Source organism: Idiotropiscis lumnitzeri, chromosome 4, assembly GCF_059441095.1.
Source record: "Idiotropiscis lumnitzeri isolate Australia: NSW breed Sydney's pygmy pipehorse chromosome 4, RoL_Ilum_1.0, whole genome shotgun sequence".
In the NCBI taxonomy this organism is placed as follows: Eukaryota; Metazoa; Chordata; class Actinopteri; order Syngnathiformes; family Syngnathidae; genus Idiotropiscis; species Idiotropiscis lumnitzeri.
In genome coordinates this window covers 14,713,259-14,735,174 of record NC_142394.1, presented here as the reverse complement: position 1 = coordinate 14,735,174, position 21,916 = coordinate 14,713,259, and the positions used below count along the sequence as shown (strand labels likewise).

Sequence of the window (21,916 nt, the reverse complement as noted above, 5' to 3'; positions counted from 1 at the left end):
GATGCACACGTTTCAAGAATATGAAACCTTCTTAAAAAAGTTCTGAATGATGGTTTTATAACGTATGGAAAGAGTAATAGTTTATAAACAATTCACTGTTGCCGTTTTTAACAAACATCATCACAGTGTAGCTTCTGAGGTTAAAAACAACCTCAGATTTATTAATTTATAGGATTTTTTTTTTCCCATTTTCTTTAATGAAGCAAAACTTGTAAAACTATTCACCCTTTGATGACTTGTCTGACACGTTGCGTCTTCAAAGTGCAAGTGAGGGAGAATTGCTCAGTTGGTTCTTTTTATTACTCGTATTTTTGAGCCACTTTTCCTCACGAGGGTCATGTTCCTTGAAGTAAAACAAAATGAAACCAAACTACTCACTTTTTGAAAGCTTGTCATGATTGCAGAGAAAATGTGACTTAAGGGACATTCAAATTAGATGTTCCACTGACTTTTTGTAAATGGCTCGATATTGAGCATTAGGATCACATGTTGTCAAAGCTGTTACGGTAAATGCCCTTTCCAGTAAATTTTTTTCTGCTGCCCATTTAGGCAGCAAACAAGTTGGGTCTGGACACTTGCGCCCTCTGCTGTTTGCTGCTATAGTAATGTTACGACTGCACAGCATGAGAAAGTTGAAAAGTATGTTGACTCATTTGCTTGTAGACATATTTCAAAATCCACCGTTGACAAAATAACATGAACACAAAAGGTATGGTTGCATTCTTTTGCAATTTCATCCGTAGCATTCGAAATCCCCATTTTTATCATCCATTTTAATTTTCTTACGGTGTGTGGTGGGTGTTCTTTTTTTCAGGTGTGCATGCAGGGTATATGAACTTAACCCTCACTTATTTGTTCAGAAATCTTAAGCATTATTTATGCCCTAAACGTATACGGTGTCATTTTTGGTATCATATGCAGGTGCATCTCAATAAATTCAAAGCGAAAAGTTCATTTCAGTAGTTCATTTTATAAATTATGTGATTTTGTTACTCTAAGATCAGAGCGAATCATTCAAATTATCTAAAAAAAAAAATAGATATATATATTTCACTCTTTGTGAATTTTTGAGCTGAACTACAGAAATAAATGAAGTTTTCCATGTTTATTGAGATACACGTGTAGATGATGGAAACAAGCTGGTCACCTCCATCCTGTTGGGATTCTCCCATAAGAATGAGACATGATGCAGGGAAGACACATGTGCATTCAACATTCAACACAGATGTGGAGTTCTGTTCACCTCTGATTGTTTTGTGGTCATTTCCTGTCATTTACATTTTGCCCTCCCTCCCTTCCAACAGAACATACACATAAAAACATTGGCCGACGATATGGTAAGGTGCTGGGTTTTACTTTGGCATGTTCATTTTTTTTGGGGTTATTTTGCTTCTTACGCGTCTGTTCATCATGGCTGCATGGGACATGACTGAACTGAAATAAACAGATGGATCAAACATGCGTTTGAAACTAACAGAGAAAACAGATTTCTAATCGTCCTCTGTTCAAATCTGTCACGGTTCTTCTTGCTTCTGTAAGTGTGACAGCTTCTCGTTTGTTTGATCCATTCAGAAATATTTCATCCTCATCATGCATGGCAATGTCACATTTGTCTGTTTATATATGTAAATTTATTGTGTTGTTTCATTTGAATGAAAAAAAACATTGAATTTTCTGTCAGTAACCCACAATGACAAAGTGAAACTATGATTATAGGAGTTCCAATTTAATGTTTATTTTCATCACTTTTTTAACCCGATACAACAAGTTATGTGTCCAGAAAATGCAATATTAGAAGGGAAGGCTGAATTGCTCTTAATTACAAATTAAGGTAATGTAAAAATATCATTTTTATACATATTATAAATGTAATAAATATTTATACGTACAGTTCTGTAAAAACACACATCTAGATAACAATTTAAATAATTTAATGTAATGTTTTGAATACTTTTTTGTGTCACAGCCCAGCACTGAATTTTATATTGTGGTTCTTAAGTGACGGATTTGTGGGAGTAGGTTGGAATAAAATCGAGGAGAAAGCAGCTGATTATCTCTAAATGCACCATACCAAACCATACTTTCACTTTGTCAACTTGGTTACTAGTTCAGAATAAATCATTCAATCACAAATTGAACAACACATTAAAAGTGCATGAAATTACTACTTTCCTAAACCATTGTGCATGTCATTTAATCCAACATGTGCTCTCTATTCCATTCCATACTAATCTTAACATTAGTTGCATGTGGCGGTCAAATTTTTTTCTTTTTTCACACTACAGTAAATAGTTCCAGTAATGATGGGATGCCAACTGAGCACATTTATTTGATAACTATATTGTATTTGCTTTTCTGTATAGTATTCGGTTATTTCTAATTGCATTTGTTGAGGTAGCAACATTTTTTAAATATGTTTAACGTCCAATGTGGAGTACCTCAATCTTCAATTCATTTTATTGGAATGCTAAAAAAAATGGTTTGCGATTTTTAATGGACAATGGGATTGCACAGAACAGTTTAATTCTGTTCCCTGAATATGGGTTAAAGGTTGATCTAACAATATTATTGGATGTGATTTTCTGAAATGTTGTGTTCTCCTGCAGCGCGACCGCATTACCAGTTTCCGAAAGACGGGAATGAAGAAAGAGAAGCCCCTCATACAGCACCCGACGGACCCTCTCTCTGCCCAGACCGAACTGCCCATTCCTCAGCCGCTTTTCGACGACCGCTCCATGAACCTCTCAGAAAAGGAGATCATTGACCTCTTTGAGAAGATGATGGTAAGTTTGGAGCACTACCCATTATTTTCTTTTTTTTTTGTGTCCCTGCACGGTCTGATATGATATTTGTCCTTACAAACCGTGATGTTACTGAATGTCTTTCTGGTCTCCAAGAAAGTGGAACCCATGGCAGCAGTGTTGAGATGAGGAGTCCAACTTTGAACGGTTCTTGCTTCATGCTGAGCACAATGCTAGGGCATTATAATTTTATAATTTCTGATAATTGGAAGACATTACTGCCACCTACAGGACAACATTGGTCTTTCGCCTTGGCCTTAGCTTTTTTTGTGTTTGCGTACTCACACACACGCACACACACATATACACACACATATATATATATATATATATATATATATATATATATATATATATATATATATATATATATATATATATATATATATAGGTGTGTGCTGTGCCTTGGTCAAGTCAATGAGAGATTTGAAATGTTTTTTGATCACAAGGCAAAACTTTCTTGGTGAGAAAATTACCTGGTTTAACGTTGCTTTTATCTATATCTGTACACTGCTCTTACATTCATAGCTGTAACATTCCTGCTGACTCATAATTATCTTACACACAACTTGCAAAAATAGACTTAATTTGTATTTAGGATCATTTGTGGATGTCAGGCTTTTTTTTCTTGTCTAATTTTAGGGTAAAGCGATTCATTCGCAGTCCATTGTGGAGTCAAAGCTCTGTTATTCTGCATCAAAGGACACAATAGCTATAGCTTCATTGCATAGGTTGAGGTGTGGATAATACCTCAGTGTGTTTTGTGTGTTCTTTTTTTCCCCTCCCTTCTCACACAATGGCCCTTATTGCCTGGCGCTATACTACGCGATCAGTGCTCCTTGTTTTTAATCAGGCTTCGGTGTGTGTTTTCTTGCCTGGTTGCTCATCCCTGTCACTCAGTTCACTTCTAAATGACGATGTTTGTGCTCATGCTGGCGTGACATTAAACCCGAGCTTAAAATTGCTTGCTGACAGATGACACAGAAAGCAGGTTTGGGCAGCGGCTGACATTTGACAGGCATCGACAATCCCGAGCAAAAATGTTCAATTACAGTAATGAATTCAAATGCAAGAGGGATATTCATTTGCGTACTCTTCAAGCCATCACTCTTCACGCTCAAGTCTATAGAGTGAGTTCTAAATTGGCAATTCAACCACAATTTTATGAAAAAGATACAACATACAGAACAGTACATTTAAACTCGTTTTATTTTGATATAGACTTGTCACTAGTGTTAAAATACAGTCACACATATTCAGTATAAAATCCAGATTGAGTTTTTCAGAATCTTTTCCAAATTCATATATCAAGAGACCCCAACAAATCCTGCGAGGCTCCCTCCCTTCGATCAGACTAGACTCATGGGAGTCTAGCGAGACTCCTGTGAATCTTGATAGACTTAAGCAGATCTTCACAGACTTCCGCAGATATCATAAAACATCAAACTTACAAGACTCTGCAATTCCTACAAGACTTCCTCAACTCTCGTTAGACTTCTGAAATCCCAACAAGAGTTCTGCAAATCTAGCGAGACTTCATTGAATATGTGAACTTTCAAATCTTGCAAGTTCTCCTGAAAATCACACGGGACTACTGTAAATCTTTTGACAATTCTCACATAGCTTGGGAGACTTTTGAAAAGACTTCAGCAAATCTTGCTAGACTTCCGCACTTCCTCACAAGACTTCAGCATTTCTGCAAATATTTACTCACATCATCTAAACGATTAGGCCCAACAGTCTTTGCTGTGCGTTTTAATTTCATAATAATAATGGATGGATGTATGATTTTCAATTTTTATTTGTTATTTTTTTGTGATGCAGCCACAGATAACCATAGAACCGGAAATTGAAGTTTGGCTCAGATGTTCTGGCTGCTCAGTACAATATTGCTGAAGCAACAATCAAGAAAAATTTGAATGTTCGCCAGAAAAATCAAGTACTCACTGTACGCGTCTGGCACGTGTTTATAATTTTTCCTTTCCAGCCTTGTTTTTACAGTTGCATGACAGTGAGTAATACACATTTTTTGAAGGTGACCAACTATAAATCAAAATGATTTTTATTATTTCAGACATCATTATTTTTAACTGGACTAATAGTTTCTGAACCATCCCGGAATGGATTGTTGATCAACCGCAAAGGTTGCACTTTATCAACTTTTATACAGATCCATCCCTTTCATACAAACATTTTTAATTTTGCCTCCATCTTTTACAGGCTTTCTGTTATTGTTTGTTTCGCCTTGCTGCAGCCTTAGCAGCTCAGCAGGCCTCAAAGTGGAGTGCCATATTAGTTCGACCCCCTTCTGTGCACTAATGACCTGGACAAAGTGAAACTATTTTTTCCTTCAGGGAAAGTGCTTTGCCTTGCACACAGTGTGTTGTTGAGGCCCAAACAGCTTCCAGCCCAAATTAAAGCATTTTACTGACAGGTCATGAAGGAGTTCTGAGGAAATGAATGAAAAGACAAAAATAGACGCGCTATCGGAAAAGGTAAAAGTTTGCGTGTGAGGTGAAATGATGCTTTGATGGCACAAATATAATTCCGTTATTCCACGGGAGGCTGTGGTGTATTTAAACGTCATCCACCACCTCTGCCTTCAAAAGGTTGTCGTGTGTGTCAAAACTCTGAGATGAACACAGCGGGAAGCCAGAGCCCCTCATCAATACGCGCAACATTAAATAGATCGAACTTCTCCGAAAAATGCATCTCACTGAGCTTGGATGTCAGAACCGGAGCTGACACCAGTCCAAGAGGTTTAGGGTAGTCGTCAACCAGAAGTCTGCCGCGAAATTGTTTACATTACCCAAAATATCAGCTCAGTGAGAATCGAAAGGAAGTTTAGTGCCTGGTGTATCATTGCACAACGATTGAAAATTCAACTTTTTTTTTTGGTGTGTGGACATATATTAGTTAAAAACATTATCAGACTGCCAAAGAGTGCTGAAAGCATACAGTATATTTTGTCACACATAATACGTAAAGCGGATTACAATAATGCCTCAAACATATTGGTCCTTGTTATAATCTGACTCATCAATTATTTGATTGATTGTTGTCAGGGCTACCAAGATTACATTTCTTTACTAATGCTCGTTACGACCTCAAGGTTCTGCAAATCACAACAATGAAGATTTAACCAAATTTAGTCTATTGGCACTGCTTTTTTTCATTTTATGTGTTTTGTCTTAGCTGAAAATCGGATATGAAACATTTGTCCTTGTTTTGTAAATTTGCATAAAAAATAATCAGTGACTTTTAAGAATTGAGATTTTTGATTGTAGTTTAAAAATGGAAAGTACAAATTCCACACAGATTTCAACACAGACAAGTCCCATTAATTGCAAGGAAGAAAAATTTGACATTGGCTGCTCAGTACAATTCGTTAAATATCTATCACGATCATACTTTTTTTTTAATATAAAATCATTATGAGCCTAGAACGACAAAGAGTATGAAGGCCACCCTTGAAAAGAATAAAAAAATGTTGCTCAAAAGCAATTCTTAATAAATGATTTTTAGATTAGATTTTACATCATTCGCTATGTTTTGAAACTAGAACAACTTGACGTATAAACCATGGTCACAGAGAGCATTGAGTTGTAGTTGTGGAGGTTTTGCTTGTAAACTAGTTGAGTGCCTTTTAGACCACACTGCACCCCCGTCTGACACGGTTGACGTATTAAAACACCTTTCATCATTGGTTCCAGCCTATATTGTCCATAACGGGATCATAAAAAGCAGTGGTAAGTAAGGAGGGGCTCAGCACTCCCACTTTTCAAAATTTGCTACACGCGGCCACTTAAAAGTCCAATGTGCTGATGGGGGCCATTAGACCTTCTTACATTATTGTTACTTCGACATTTTCGCTTGTCTATCAGCTTTACAACCTCTCAGCGTACAATGACTTTTTTATTGAAGTGTTCCTAATCAATTTTTTTTGCTTCTCAAGATAATCTTCTGCTTGTTAGGAGTTGCATGTTTTGGTTTCTGTTGACGAACAAGGCCAGTAAAAAAAAAAAAAAGAAAATCTCCGGCCAGATGGAGGTTTTATGTGGTGCTCCGTGCACTTTATCAGAATGAACACTCCCAGTTAATAAGGTGCGAGGTGATCCCGCTGCAATAATGCTCTGCAGCAAGACTTTTTAACAAGAACCTACTGAAAACTGCCTGGACGTAAACGTGCATATGGATCAGACCTGTTGATTGAGGTTGGAAATAATTTTTAGGTGAGAGCTTAAAATGTCATTTTGTGGGGCTTCAAAAGACATTTTCAAATGAAATTAATTGCGGAATAAAAGACAAGACAGTCAATATTAAATGTACTCGAGGGGCTGATGTTCAGTGTGATATTTCAATATGAAATTGCTCTCAGCTTTGAATTGGATTGAATTGCGCTGATTTGAGTTTCATAGTGGCGAAATCTGTTCGCAAATATAAAATAGGTTAACTTAATATGCTTGTAGACAATTTTGTGTATTTACCTTCAGTTTATTTTTTTGTCTTTATTTGTTCAAATTATAGTCTGTGCTTTCCCCATTTAAGTCTGAATATTTCTATATAATTTATGTTGTATTTATAAAAAAAAATAACTCATATGTGTTAGTATAACATGAGAAGTACAATTTTTGTATTGTCTTTTAAATAGTTTTCAATGTATTAGTTTTGTGTTGTAATGCTTTATTTTGACTGTGATTTATTTAATTTTTGTGGTGGTTCTCATGAGAATTAATTTCGTTTGAATGGAATTGAAAATCAGATATTGACATAAATCTGAAACACTGTATGCTACTCGACTATAAAGTAGTTTCTGGATAAAAGATCATTTGGACACGGTGAGATTGTCAAAACAAGAAACTAAAACACTGACTGCGTGAGTGTTCATGATGCACGCTCGTAAAAAGCGAGTTGAATTTAGAGACCGAATGGACCATAATTGACAAATAAGCAAAGTCAGTCCTTGAGAATGCCTCTTGCGTCCACCAACAACCTCACCAAAACATCACTTTTGCTCAACTATTTCATTCATCATATAATATTACCTCATTCCTAATTCATAATTTGAATTGAAAGCAGATTAGGTCATTTGCCATCCGTCTCAGATAAGAACAACTAATGCAAATAGGAAATAATTTTCTTCACTTACCAGTAGAGGGCAGCAAGGCTCTGCAAATGTGCCAGTCCTCTCCTGAGGGAGCTTGAGTGTGTGGGTGTGTGTGTGTGTGTGTTTTATTCTCTCTGCTGATACCAAGACATTCATTTTTGAGAGAGAGTGCTTCTTCCAAACATCCCCTTCCATTCTAATCACCATGTCATTGTGTAGCTATTAGTCCTGCGCTCGGCCTTTGCTCCATCTGCTGATGCCTTTCACATGAAAGACGTCTTTTGTGAGGCAGTATGAAAGAAGCTCAAAGATAGGAGCCTCAGTAGTGCACACACACTGCCAATCAAGGCTTATTCAATTTGATTGGTTTGTCCCTTTTTCCCTGAGTTTGTGCATTTGATATGGCCTTGCATCATTCATTTATTCAAGGACTAATTAACACTACCATTTTGTCCTCTCTTCCCGCTACATTTTGGGTTTCCAACAAAGAGAAATGTACGAAAAATGAAAGTATTCACCTGTAGGACATGATCTGATTCAAGAGTGGTAGCGTGTGACATTGATGCTCAAACAGATTTATATTGAACTCACCATGGTAAAAGTAGAGGTGATTTTTTTTTTTTAATTCTCGTAACTGTCATCACAGTTTAAAAAGAGGTCAGTTTTTGCAACTTTCTTGTTAATAAAATGGTAACACAATATGAACCGACCCATACTTTTCATAAAAGGCTAGCGTAGATTAGAGTTGCCTCTTTAAAAGGCTACATGCAGCTTATTTTACAACACACATTCATTTATTATTGCTTACCTCTTCCACAGAGAGCCGCAAAATTGCAGCATTATTGGAACTAAAAATCACTTAACCTTGAAAAGTTTGACTATTGCTGCCATATTAATGGGAGTTTTTGCACTCTGACATGGCCTTTGGAGTATCTTATAATTGAATGATTGGCAGATATAGGATGTTTTTTGAATGCTTTTCAGACTGTAACATTTTCTTCCCCCAATTGTCCGGTGTCAAAAATCATCTCCATTTCCATAATGCTCCTACTTGGGATAAATACTTCGATACTACGACTCAGATACCACTTGGCCAGCCTGACATTTACCTTCCGGGCAGGTTGAAGTAGAATTAATGTAAACATGGGTGGCAACACTTTTAGCCGACTGCAAATCATGCTCTGTAAAATGGGAAATGAAATCCGCCCCACAGGCCTTGGTGACTACCTGGTTGATCCTGCCAGTAGACATCTACTGGATATTATCTCAAGTGTTAAGCCATGCAAGACTAATTACACACAGACTTGTGCTGTGAATGGCTCATTAAATCAATTGTTCCTTTGATTTCTCCGCCGTTACTTGGCTCACTGTGGCAATTCTATAGCTAATACTACTCTTCAAAACTGCCCCTCAATTTTTATGCGAATCCATAGTAAAGAGAAGTGAGCTCTGTCATTCTGTGTCACCTCAGCTGCCCTACCTTGTCTTCTAGTCTACAATGAGTGAAATATGTGGAAAGACTGTTTAAAAATACACGAAATTCCATGAGGAAATGACAGCAATGATAAGTTGTTAGAAAAGTTGTCTTAACTACTATTTTGTTTGAGTGAAACTTCCGCCACGTTCAAGAATAGGTTGTGGTTTATGCCCACCTTTCCATGGAGAGGCTCGATCTCACCTGTAATAAAATATGGATAGTTGGATTAGATCGGATTGACTGTCAGTAATTATTTCTTTCTTTTTCATTCTCTTTCATTCATATTCTTTAAAGATGACTCGTAATCTGTTAATATGCTGTCTTCTCCTTTGTATGAAATGTCACTCACTGTCTTCTTGTTCATCTCCTGTCTAGGAGGACATGAATCTGAATGAAGAGCGAAAGGCGCCTTTACGCGGGAAGGACTTGAGCACCAAACGGGAGATGGTAGTTCAGTACATCTCAGCCACCGCCAAATCTGTAAGTCAATCAAGTCAAGTCATTTGTTTTCCTGACAAAGTCAAGCGTGCTTACCCAATGACAGTAGTTGACGTGCTGAAGTGTGGTGACGATTGTCCTCGTGAATCTCCAGAATGAGTTCAGCTTTGATTCCTTTGCTTTTGCAGTATGGCTTGCTTGCACTTCTGTTGCCTTTCTATACTTTCAAGCTTCACACCTCTGAATTATCTGATTTATCCGTCGCCCCATATACACCCCCCACCCCAACCACCCCCATCGTTTTGTTCCCATCATGCTGCAACCTCCATCACTGGGCAATAGAACGCACTCACTCATTCAATGCGAGGTGGATGGTCAGTACTTGTCGAGCTGTTGGCATGCATGCAAAATTTGGGTTTTTGGGTGTTGTGTGCTTGCATGGAAGTTCCTTGGTGACACATTAATTTATTGTTTGGTAAAAGGGTGCAAATGGCGTTTGTGGGTCCAGCAGCAGTCTTGCATTAAAACCCCATTGTCAAAAACTTTGAACACAAGCAATTTGTGGCAATTTTATTTTATCGCGTGAACTATAAAGTCAATACTGTTACTCAAAACACCTTTGCAGATTCAATCTCCCATCTGCTAGCACTCTATCTCCACCCATGCGGAGCCCATTTTGGGCTCCGCATGACGTCAGCGAGAGATACATGTGACCTTTGGCCACGGTTGAATCCCCCCCCCCAGAGAAAAAACAAACAAAAAAAAAAACATACGTATCCAATCTAGGACCACATATGACAGTTGCCAAGTGGGATTTGAAAACAATTGTAATTGAGCTGTTCATACTGTAATTAAAAAAACAGATACAGTTCGCATACGGGCAAAAAAACTGGGTCACATTTTCGTGCAGTGTGAATCTAAAATGTCACTCGAGGCACGGCCGTCGTAAAGTGGAAATGTTACAGGTCGAGTATGTCGTAACCTGAGGACTTCCTGTATATGTGTTTATTTCATATTAGGCTGCACTTGGAGGTTGCAGTTTACCATTTTATGGTATGGTCATAGTCTCAGAACTTCGGTTTCAACTTTATGGTAATAATAATGATAATAAAAATAATAATAATAATATTTTTACCGATAGTCTCGTCACTGACCAATGAAATTGTCGAACACTTCCCAGTTAGCAATGAAACTCTCTGAGGTTACAATTATCATATCAGTAGTATTTTATTTTTTTTTTTGTCATTCTGATGGAAATTATTTCGAATGATGTCTGGTTACCTGTTTTCGTGTGACATGATCTATTGTTCAACATTTTTTTCAAGCCTCACTCATCTGCGGTTCAAGATAGAAAAAGCCATGGCCATTATTAGTGCAAAACTTGTTTTGCATTATGCATTCCAAAAAGCAAAATCTTACTGGCTCATCAACAATCATCTACGAAAGAGTGATTATTTTCACTCTCCGTTCGCCAGCTTCCCGAACCTGCAACGCATCATCATTTATTTGCCTCCTCATTGTTATGGTAATTAAACGGCATTATTGATAATGATGATTTTTCCGGGATGATTGAATTCCTCACCGGGCCCATTATGCTTTGTGAGCAATGATATTTTATTCAAATGACTAACATAATGTGTGTAGTCAAAAGACAAGAGAACAAAACGTCATGTCTCTCAGCACCCCGCTATTACTTTCATTAAGACGTGAAGAGGAGGGGACGGTTGAATGTCAGTGTTGACATATCATTGCGTGCCACGGGGGGGACCCTCCGGCAATGAAAAGTGTAGCCTTTGTTCAAGCGTCATAAGTCTTTCTTCTCTTTCATGGCGGCGATGGGACAACTTTAGTTTTTGTAAAATTAGTTTTGGAAAATCAAAGTTTGGGCCAAAATTATTCAAGTTGGCTTGATTTGCATTTTCTAAATTAGAGCTTTGGTGTGATTAAAATAGACGAGGCATCAACACTCATTTTATGTCGTAATGATAATAATTATATATTATTAAAAATACAAATGTATCTAATGTCCTTTAATGCAGCAAATACTTGTGGTTATCTGAATAAGACTTTTACTTTTGTACAAATGTGAAAACGTCTGGCTTTAAAACCAAGATGGTGAAATGAATTGAAAATAGTAAACTCACATGATCGGTTGAAAATATCGTAATAACTGTTTGATGGCAGTAATGTTTTACATCCCATGACAACAAATAAACTCCGTTAGGCTTTTTGGGGCAAATATTGCTTGTGGAAATGTAGACCAAATGATTAATGCAGGAATGTCGTTGTGTTGGTTTGCTGTGGCGCTTGGCGTTTTTATTTGCCTCATGAGATTGCAGCTTGGGTTTGGGGCCTTTTTATCTTTGCATTTTTCTCTCCGTTGTTGATGGTTTTTCAAAGTCCGGATAGAATCGGCTTCTTTTTATATTGCTGTAACTAAAGACGTATAATATTTTCCCGTTGTCAATTTTCAACTTTCATTGACATTGCCTTGGCATCGATTTGGCTGCAAATAATCCCCTAAAGTAAACAGAGAGGGGGAGGTTTACGTCTGTCTATTGAAGTTTTCTTCATGCAAATCTAACCCGTATAAAATGTCCAGTATAGCATTGAGATTGCATCCATCAACGTGGTCTGAAACGTTATCTAATGTGGAGAAAGACAGATTATTTTGGTCACTCTAGTAAAGATGTCTTTCAAAGTAGAGGCAATATTTATTCCTTTCTCCACCCTCTCATGAATGGCTCAGTCTCTATCACCAGGCAAGATTGAGAAACACTCCTCACTTCTCTGCAGGAGTCTTGCAAATAACACCCACCGACCGAAAGGAATTGCTTTTTCCATGGGAGAATTTGCACATTGACCCATTTGAATGTGAGCTGTGTTTCCACTGAAAAGAACCTCGCTCTGCTTTGCAGCAGCGAGTCTTACGGACGTCCTTGACCATCAGCTTTGCATGAACACGTTCTTCACCTGCTTTCATTTTCCCCCCCGTCTTTTTAATGTTCACCAACCCTATTTAAGCTACCACGTTTCTTGTAACACTGTTAACCTATCCTCTCTCTCAGATTGTGTTTGTCTGCTGACTAATTTCATGTTTGATTCAAACTCTCAGATGCTTGATTTGTGTGATGGGAGGCTCTTGTTCAGAGACATGTCCAACATTCTTATTGCAATCAAATATCATTTCGTTAAACAGTTAAATACAGTGGCACCTATGAGGTTGAAGATGTACAATTTGCAACATTTTCTAAAAAGAAGAAAAGAACATGCATGTAAAGAAAAAACTTTGGAAAATGATTTGCAAAATTATTTGCACTTAAATGTTCTATGCGATCTCACTAGTCTAAACATGGCATTCTGATTAATATTACGTTTGTGGAATATGATTGAAGATGCAAAATCCACCCGTTTTTTTTAAGCCATCTCGGGCGGGGCGGCCATTTTGTCACTTCTGCCGACTGAAAATTACATCACAGTCAGTCAAGGCTCAGGTAACGACCAATTATGGCTCAGTTGTTTTCTGAAGCTGAGCTATGATTGGTCCATGTTTCGATTAGCGGCACCTGCATAGAACATATTCTTGTAAAGATGTTTTTTTTTTCTGGGGGAGTCACTTGCCCTTTAAGGTCATACGTTTCTTTCCATTCCTCCAATTTTCCTGAGTTCAGTTTAGCAGGAAATTGTGACCAACATTTTAGACAAAATACATGACACTTATGTCAACTAAATTCCAACATTGAAAATCAAACAACCATCATTTGTGAGCTCTTGCAAAGCATCAAATACTCAGCAATCCATTGTCGCAACCTGAAATGCTGTACAGTAGTGCACGTAAATACGTATATGTTGGACTCTATCCTATAAGCTCCTCCCTCACAGTTTTGTGTGCAGTCTCAAGACAGTGTCTGTTTATTATAGGAGCTTCTTTCATATACTACTCATATATTTTCTCTTTTTTATGTGGCATCAACTGTGGAAAAGTTTGCGCTCTACTTACAGTATGTTGAGTCAGTGTTTTGATTCTCATGCTGGAAAGCGGTGGATACAGATACTGATTAAAAAAAAAAAAAAACAGTGTGTCACACACCAAGTGGCAGCCCATGTAAAATTGACTGTAAAGTCTTGGGAGGTGGCAGGAAGAGAAAAGAGCAGGAGAGTGGTGCAGAGGCAAAAGGCGCAGCATGTTCCTAGACGATATGTAATCTATATGCATTTGCTCAGATGCAATAAAGACGAGCTTTTTATAGGAATGAAGTTGACTGGTGGAAAGACACCCTCACTGCTGTGTAATCACGGCCACCAACTGTCATTATTGACACATTATACAGGATATCTACATGTTTTTCACATGAGAGGTTCCTTCTGAAAAATGATCACATGATCATTAATATCGGGACCTGGCATGCAAGCAAGCAGGAGTTAACACACTATATTTTGTTGTTTCTGTGCCAGGTTGTGCTAGATATGACTAAAGACCTTTTTGCCGTCTGGGGCTGACAAGCTCATTTTTCAAGTTTGCCCAAATCACACCGAAATCTTGAGACAAATGCATCATGTCAAACGGTCAAAGTAGGGAAGGAGTAGATGAATATCTGGCTGCTGGCCTTCACGCCACAGCAGGTGCTTGACATCATTCTTAGATATCGCTAAAATGCTTGTGCTCGCATGTTACCTCGTTAAACTCGTGCGAATTGCACACCTGGGTTGTCACAGGATGTCGCGCTGAACTAAAAAAGAAATGAATACAATTTGCCCCAAATGAAACACAGGTTTTATGCGATGTGATCCTTTTTTTGTGTGTGTGTGGGGGGGGGGGGTCATGTGATCAGCACACTATACTGAAGTGTGATGAGATTAATTTTGCTTTTCGGTTTGCAGCTATGACTAGTAGCGAGTCACGAACATCATCACCTTAAAATAATTTTGTTTTTTAAGAAAAGCAGAAAACTTGAACCAAATACTGCTGATGATGTTTTATTAATGATTTCATTTCAGAGCTAGAATTGAATGATCAGCTCAACTAAGGACGTCAGCTTCCTTAGGAGATGTTTAAGGCATTTTTGGGCATGTCAAAATTTGACTTGGGACATTATTTAAAGAGGTTGACAAGATGGCTTCACTTATCTAATGTTTGTTTTGTACGCTGTTACTCAAACACTGACTGTAATGTCATGGCTTATATTTTGGATACTTATCTTTTAAATTCTGGGCGAGAACTTGTTACCGGCAATTGTAACGTCCAGAGATCTCCAACGCACCAGTATTCAAAAACATTTTCCCACTGCCAAATAATAATGAAGACGTTAGGCCAGCAGCACACTCCACCCTTCGTTTTCATGAAACAGATCTGCTAAAAAGATGTCATCATTTCCACAGTTGTTGCCATTTAATTTTTTATCAGTTATTCTAAGGAATAAATTAGCAACATGGAGAAGAAGCTGAAATGGTTTGCATGATGTTTTTTTTTTTTCTGCCTGATTTCTTAACACCTGAAACATCTGGAAATTTATATCTGCAAAACAGACATTTTCTTCCGTATGTGCTTCTAATAGCAAAAGAGTTCACTTGTCGAATATTATATTTATAAAAAAAAATTCTTAGCTGTGTCGTGTTTGATGGGCAATTTGTAATATCACCCAAGTTAACGCTCATGCCTCAATGTGTAATTGTCTGGCCTACTTATGACTGTGCTGTTTGTGTCTTTTTGCACATTAACCTTCTCCGCTGATTGCTGCATGCAGATAACTGGGAGCAAAGTTGCGGTAAGTAGTCCAATATTTCTATATGGCTTCTGTATCTACAAAGTATTTCTATCTTTATCCCATGCATTGTGAAAAATATTTTTTTTTTGATAGAACCTGATTTCCGCTTGGACATTTATATCTTTACATTAGGGATGGGCCCACTGCTGATTCAATCTCAATGAGTTTACTTTCTAAAGAGGGGCAATGTTATGTTTACATGTGGGAAGATGGCATACGTCCTCTGCGTGGTTGAATACTTTCTAGCATCCCTTGTCAAATAAATATTGAAAAGTATGTAGACAAACGCAACAAGATTATTCATTGTTATGTAATTTTGTTAAAGTATTTGTTGTGTATGCTTTTATTTTCCTTATTGACTGAATTGTTCTATAATTCTCCACCTGAGATGTAAATATTTATTCATTCACCGTGGAGCCATTTTTGGCCTATATTTTGTTCACTTGAGGACGTTTTTGTTTTTGCACTTTCAGAAAACAAAACCATAAACGTCAATAACATGTCTAGTCGCGCATTCTCATGACATTTCAGTGGCCTTTTTTTTTTAGTGGTGTGACGCTTTCAATGCTTAACTGGACTGCAGACAAGGTAAAGCAGCGTACGGTCCCGCGGCCTTTGCTCTGTCCATGCTCTCAGACAAAACTCCCCTTTTGAGCCACTTCACATGGACATTTTTTATCGATTGCAATTTCTCCGTCCTTTGTCCACCTGTTCTTTTGTGTTTGTTTATTGCGTGGTGGAAGAGTGGGGTCTTAGCTTCACTTGTATTGATGTGGGCGAAGTTTCTCTCTGTTCAACGGCAATGGTCACATTGTGTTCAGTAAATGGAATATGCCATAATCGCCCCAGCTTGCATCCAGACTGCTTGATGGACTTTTCTGTGTCAGATGAAGACCTTGTCAAAAACTTTTTGGGATTTACTTAAGGTAGTTAACGTAGAATGATGTACTTTATTTATCAGATGAGATCATTAAGTAGTATAAGGTTTGCATCAATTTCTTCATCATGATTGAGCATTTTAACAGATTTTGTACAACCCACCTGTAAGCACTACCATGCAAATGCAGCAAATATTCTTTCTTTCTTAAAATTGGATTGTTTTTATTTGTTTTGGCTGTACATTTACAACAATTTTCATCTTTTAGGTCTGGGGATATTTTGGTGGGAAACATAACCTAATTCGATTACATTTTTTTCATAACCAAAAGATTTTTTTTTATTGTCTATTGTGTCATAACTTTCAAAAAAAAACTTGAAAATCAGTTTGACTGTTTAGCTACATTTTTGTAGTTACACAATAGATTTGATTGTTATCATACAAATCCTTTTGTAATCCAAATGTCCATATTGATTATTATCATTGTTTTACATCAATTCTAAATCCATTTTCTATACTTACACCGCGATAATGGTGATTAAAATTTGAGGCCCCTAAATTTTAAGATATTTTTGTTTTTGAAAAGTAGAATATCATTAGTGGTCCTATTTTGTAATAAATTTAATCCGAGTATCCTTAAATCGGTCATGAAGTTGATCGCTAAACTTTGTTGCTAACCAAAACAGCAACACTGGACATGGCTAATTAAGCCTCTCAGATAAATTAAATTTTGAAGTCTTAAAGTTAAGTTTTTATGTACAGGCAGCGTCAATCAGTTAAATCAAAATATGCTTTTGTAAAATTTGTATTCCAGTTGACCTTTCCAGTCCACGCTCCATGTTTATGTTCTGGTGATTGACACAATTCATGTGTTGGGTCTCTTAACCAACCACCAAAAATCTCATTCTGGTCATGTTTTTGGTTTTGGTTTGGTTTTGTTGTTTGTTGCACTTGTGAATCATCTAACTGCTCTTAGAGAGCTTGATGGAGTTTGATCCTAAATCCTATCCGTATCCAAGGGAACAACATGTCAATATCACAGCTACGCATTCAGCAATTGATTGCGTCGGTAACAAATGTAGACGCCTCGCCAGACTGCTCTTGTTAAAACTTGGTGTTGTGCCTCCATAATAGGTGCACAAGAGCAGGAGGAAGCTGAGTCTTTAGCTTGGTTAGTTGGTGGTTGGTCACAGTTAACTCCCTGCTTTGCTGGCAGATTCCCATTTTCACGCTGTCAGCGTGTGTCATTGGGATAGAGCGCTCTCACTTACGCTGGAGGGGGAGAGCCGACTTGGATTGTCTGTAGGGAACGTGCAACTGTAACTCCTCTGTCTCAGGCATGAAATTTCTCTGACATTCCCTGCTCTCCCACTAGAGAATGAGCTAGGAATAGAGAACGGCGTAAATTGGATCTAATCCAGTTTGACCAGCGTGCAAATGTGCAACATTTCTAAGTCTCAAATGCTCTTTCCATCTTAACATTGAGCGACGGATGAGCAGAATACAGAAAACCCACAATACCTGCTCATCTTGAACAACATGTCTGCAGGTGCTCAAAGCAGATGCCTTGGCTTCCGCACAGCATCACAGCTACCTGCTGACCGTTTTGATGCTTTTATAGCATTAGTCTCTGTAAAGATTGCCCTGATTTACGTCACAAGTCAAGGGCCAGCTTGTAACAGTCCATCAGACTCCTGTGGTGTTACTGTGGAAGCAGACTTCCCCCTCTGTGCGCTCCCATCGACAGGCTCAGATGGCACGCTGCAGAGACAAAATGAGTGCAACACAATTCACATGAAGGATAAGACCATGGAGGCTTGTCACACGAGGCACACAATTTGGCCCCAGAGTACACAAAAGTGGAAAAAACAAGTCTTTACACGTAAAAATACAAAATAACAACAGAGGATGCAGAAGGCATGGAAGAACGATCTTACAACGTGTCACGAGCAACCCAAGCTTAAATTGAGAGACATCAAGCCATGCCTAATCCAAAGGCTGCTCGATTATGAAAAAAAATATTAATCACTAATATTTTGGTAATAATTAATATCACTATTATTCTAATTATTATTTTTTTGGGGGGGACAAAACGAAAAACTGTTTAAATGTAAACAATATTAAGACAAATCAAATTCTGTGAAACACTATTTGTATGTAAATTCCATTTAAATTGTATTGTTTATAAAACTAGTTATTTTAAAATAAAAAAAGTGCAAATGTATAAATCAAATATGGTTTCCTTGCATGAAAAAATAAAAACAGTGGATTGGAGTTTACTTACCATACACTTATAAATTGCCATTGAACATTAAAATAAACAATTTCAAGAGAATGCTCAAATTTTGAACTCCAGTATACTAACTATAGTATTAGACATTGTAAAACGAGTACTATTTTAACAATGTTGTAATTATAGTAATACTGTATAAGCAGTGTTTTTTTTTCAATCATTGAGCGTAATAATCATAATCATAATTGAATCTTGATGAATTGCACAACTCGACCCAATCCTATATGACAGAATAAATGTGACATAATCAAGGAGCATTGCAAATTGCAATGTAAAATTGAGGGCATATCGACATCTGGCTGCTCCTGAATTCCAATCAAATGCTTATTCATGAGCCATGTGAGCTTATGAAGGACCTTTTTTTGTTGTTTTTTTCCTTTTCTTTTTTTTTTTTCAAATGCCAAGTCTAAAACTTTTTTTCCAGGCAAGCTATTAAAAGGTTTGCTGAGGGTTGATCACATTTGATGTTGCATGTGTCCTTGGTCCTTTTAAAGAGCTTCAATGAAAAATTAATCAATTGTGTGTCTCTGCATGGCCCTTGCCAGTGTGCTGCATAGATTCTATTTTAAATCAAGATCAAGGAAACATGTTTTGGAAGGGTATGAAATGTTTCCCTTGCTTAGAGCAGACTTTAGTTCATCTAATCGTATAATCAACATTTGCTGAGTTTAACAGGATAGACTTTTGTTGAAATGTGGGAACATTGACTGGCAACCAGTTTGGGATATACACCACCTACTGCCCAAAGATGGTCGGATTAGCTCCAGCACGCCCGCGACCCTCGTGAGGAGAAGCAGATTTGATAATGGGTGAATGAATGAATGAATGGATGGATGGATGGAAATGTGGAAACAACTACTTCTCATAAATCATCCACGTACGCCTGTCGGTGACATACGGCCAGATCTTGCCACATCTAGCCAAGCAACACACCAACGGTGAATAAAAAATAAAAGCCTCCTGTGTTATATAAAAACTATAGTGAGGTTGAGGCCAATCCCTGATATTAATGGGCGCCCCTCTCAAAAATATATCTACTAATCTATAATAATTGTATACAAAAATACACCCCAGACTATGATTCCAAAACAATAAGTAAATTACTACTTTCCTGTTAGCCATTTTCTGATTATTTTGACTCAGTGTTACATTGATGCTCTCATTTTGTGACTCTAATAGCATAATTGCCCACATTATTTTTAACATACTGCCACAATCGCAACAAAATCCCTTTGTAAAATCAAAATCCCCATGTAGAATGTTCAGCCAAATAGTTAGATTTTATAGATTGGTGAATCGCTAAAGCCCGTATCACACTGAGCGGCGCAGGCTTGCAAACGAAGCGAATGTTCTTTTTTTTCTTCAGGGTTACAAATGGTTGCAAAGACGTTCGCAAACGTCTTGAATGCGTTTTAATGGTTACAAACTGTTTTTCTTATTGCTGTCAAACTTTGCGACAGGAAACACTGTTTGCAACCATTAATGAACCCTGACGAAAACCGAAATTCGGATCGTGTGCATCAAAATGAGGTACTCACCAAGAGTTTTGTGTTTCCTGTTTCCTCTCTGTCCTGTTCCCTGGGGCTGTCTGTGTGTTATACGGCTTTTCAAATGTACTGTAGAGACAATTGCTGCTCTTCCATCAGTTGAACTGCCTCTCTTGATGTTGAAGGGAGCATAAAAAGCTGAAGTGGTCACAGCGCACCGATATAGGATTGAACTACGTCTCTGTCAATGCTTTCGATTCTTTTTATGCTTGTGTCAGTGTGTGTACACCCGGCCTAATGACTGTGTGTGTGCGTGTGCGTGTGCGTGTGTGTGTGTGTGTGTGTATATGGCTCATTTGTTTTGCCTCCGTGCAGGTCCAACAGATGTGCCCGTTACATCTTGGCTTCAGCTATTGCAGGAGTGAGCGTTTGATAGAGTGGCTTATGAGAAGGAGGGATACGAAAAATGCGATTCCCAGCACAGCCTATATATGAATTTGATGTTTTCGACACATCACGGATGGAGGCTGTGAATAGCGGCTACGCTCTCAGTTGTGCATTTTTCCCCCGACAGTTCTGTCACACAGTCGGCGTAGCCGTCAACATGCAGCCCAGCAGGAGGCTGCTGCAGGGCCGCATTAGGCGCCATAAAGTTTATAGCATATTTTTACAGCCCGCCTCTCTGTATGCACCCCCCATCACATCCCATCGCATCTGCTTTAACTGTTCACACAGCTGTGAAATTCTGTGTATCCCCATGTTTTATGGTTGACGGCTCCTCTCAAATTCTTTATTTGCCTCTTTAGCTTTTCCATATCATCCGCGGCATCTGTGTATATTTAATACATTATTTGCCCTGCTTGATCAAGTTCACGGCTCGATCTGGAGGTCTTCTCGTCGTAGTATGTCAAGATTTACACGGTCTATGCTGGCAGTGGGTGGTCTTGATGAGACACACTTCTGTCGGTAGTTTTGCCAAAATGCTTGCTACATAATGGCAAAGTGCAATTGTTTCTGACATCATGCTTAGATCCTGCTGACTTTTATAGTCTTACATCTTAACCGACTCAATGCATGATTTAGTACACAAAAAAAAAAGTATTTACAGGACCGGAGTTTGACACCTGCGGACTTGAGTGCTCACTGTTAATAATCAAGATGCTGTATTGTCTTTGCTTTCAAAGAATTGTCATGAATGGACACAAAAAAAGCGACAATACATAATAAACAGCCAGCTTCACTTCATTGCTCAAGGAATCCTTCAGTTTTTACAATTGGAGACATGACTCTGGTACGTTAACGTGTCAACAAAAGTCAAAATGTATTTTCCGATGACAACAGATGCTCCAAAACAACCCAAAATGCTTTAATCGATGCCAGACCAATAGTTGGCAATAAAAGTAGCAAAACATTACACAATAAACTGCTTGTTCTACCCAAATATTCTCTTTCTACAATTTTGGGGTTTCTTATTTGATGTATGAGTTATGTGATAAAACATTGTCGTACAAATTGACACTTTTTGTTGGACACAACTAAACAGATTCTTACACAAGGGAAAGTCGCCAGTTCGCTAGAAGAACACGGGTAGTGTTTTTAATTTTGGTACGTCACGATGGGATATTTTTTTAAATTGTTTATTCCAATGGTTTATGAATCGGACAAAATGTT

At 37.9% G+C, this 21,916-nt stretch overlaps 1 protein-coding gene across 6 annotated transcripts in view; it reads left to right on the top strand.

Annotated features, from left to right (window-relative positions):
- Nucleotides 1–21,916, top strand: part of diaph2 (diaphanous-related formin 2) — a 348,568-nt gene that overhangs the window by 10,510 nt on the left and 316,142 nt on the right. For 4 of the 6 annotated variants that reach the window (XM_088292736.1, XM_088292737.1, XM_088292731.1 and 1 more), the window contains exons 3-6: nucleotides 1,305–1,337; nucleotides 2,607–2,783; nucleotides 9,761–9,865; nucleotides 15,568–15,588. In XM_088292736.1, coding sequence (XP_088148862.1) covers nucleotides 1,305–1,337; nucleotides 2,607–2,783; nucleotides 9,761–9,865; nucleotides 15,568–15,588 — 336 coding nt within the window. The remainder of the gene's footprint in view (nucleotides 1–1,304; nucleotides 1,338–2,606; nucleotides 2,784–9,760; nucleotides 9,866–15,567; nucleotides 15,589–21,916) is intronic. The other 2 variants (XM_088292735.1, XM_088292734.1) reach the window with 2 other exon arrangements.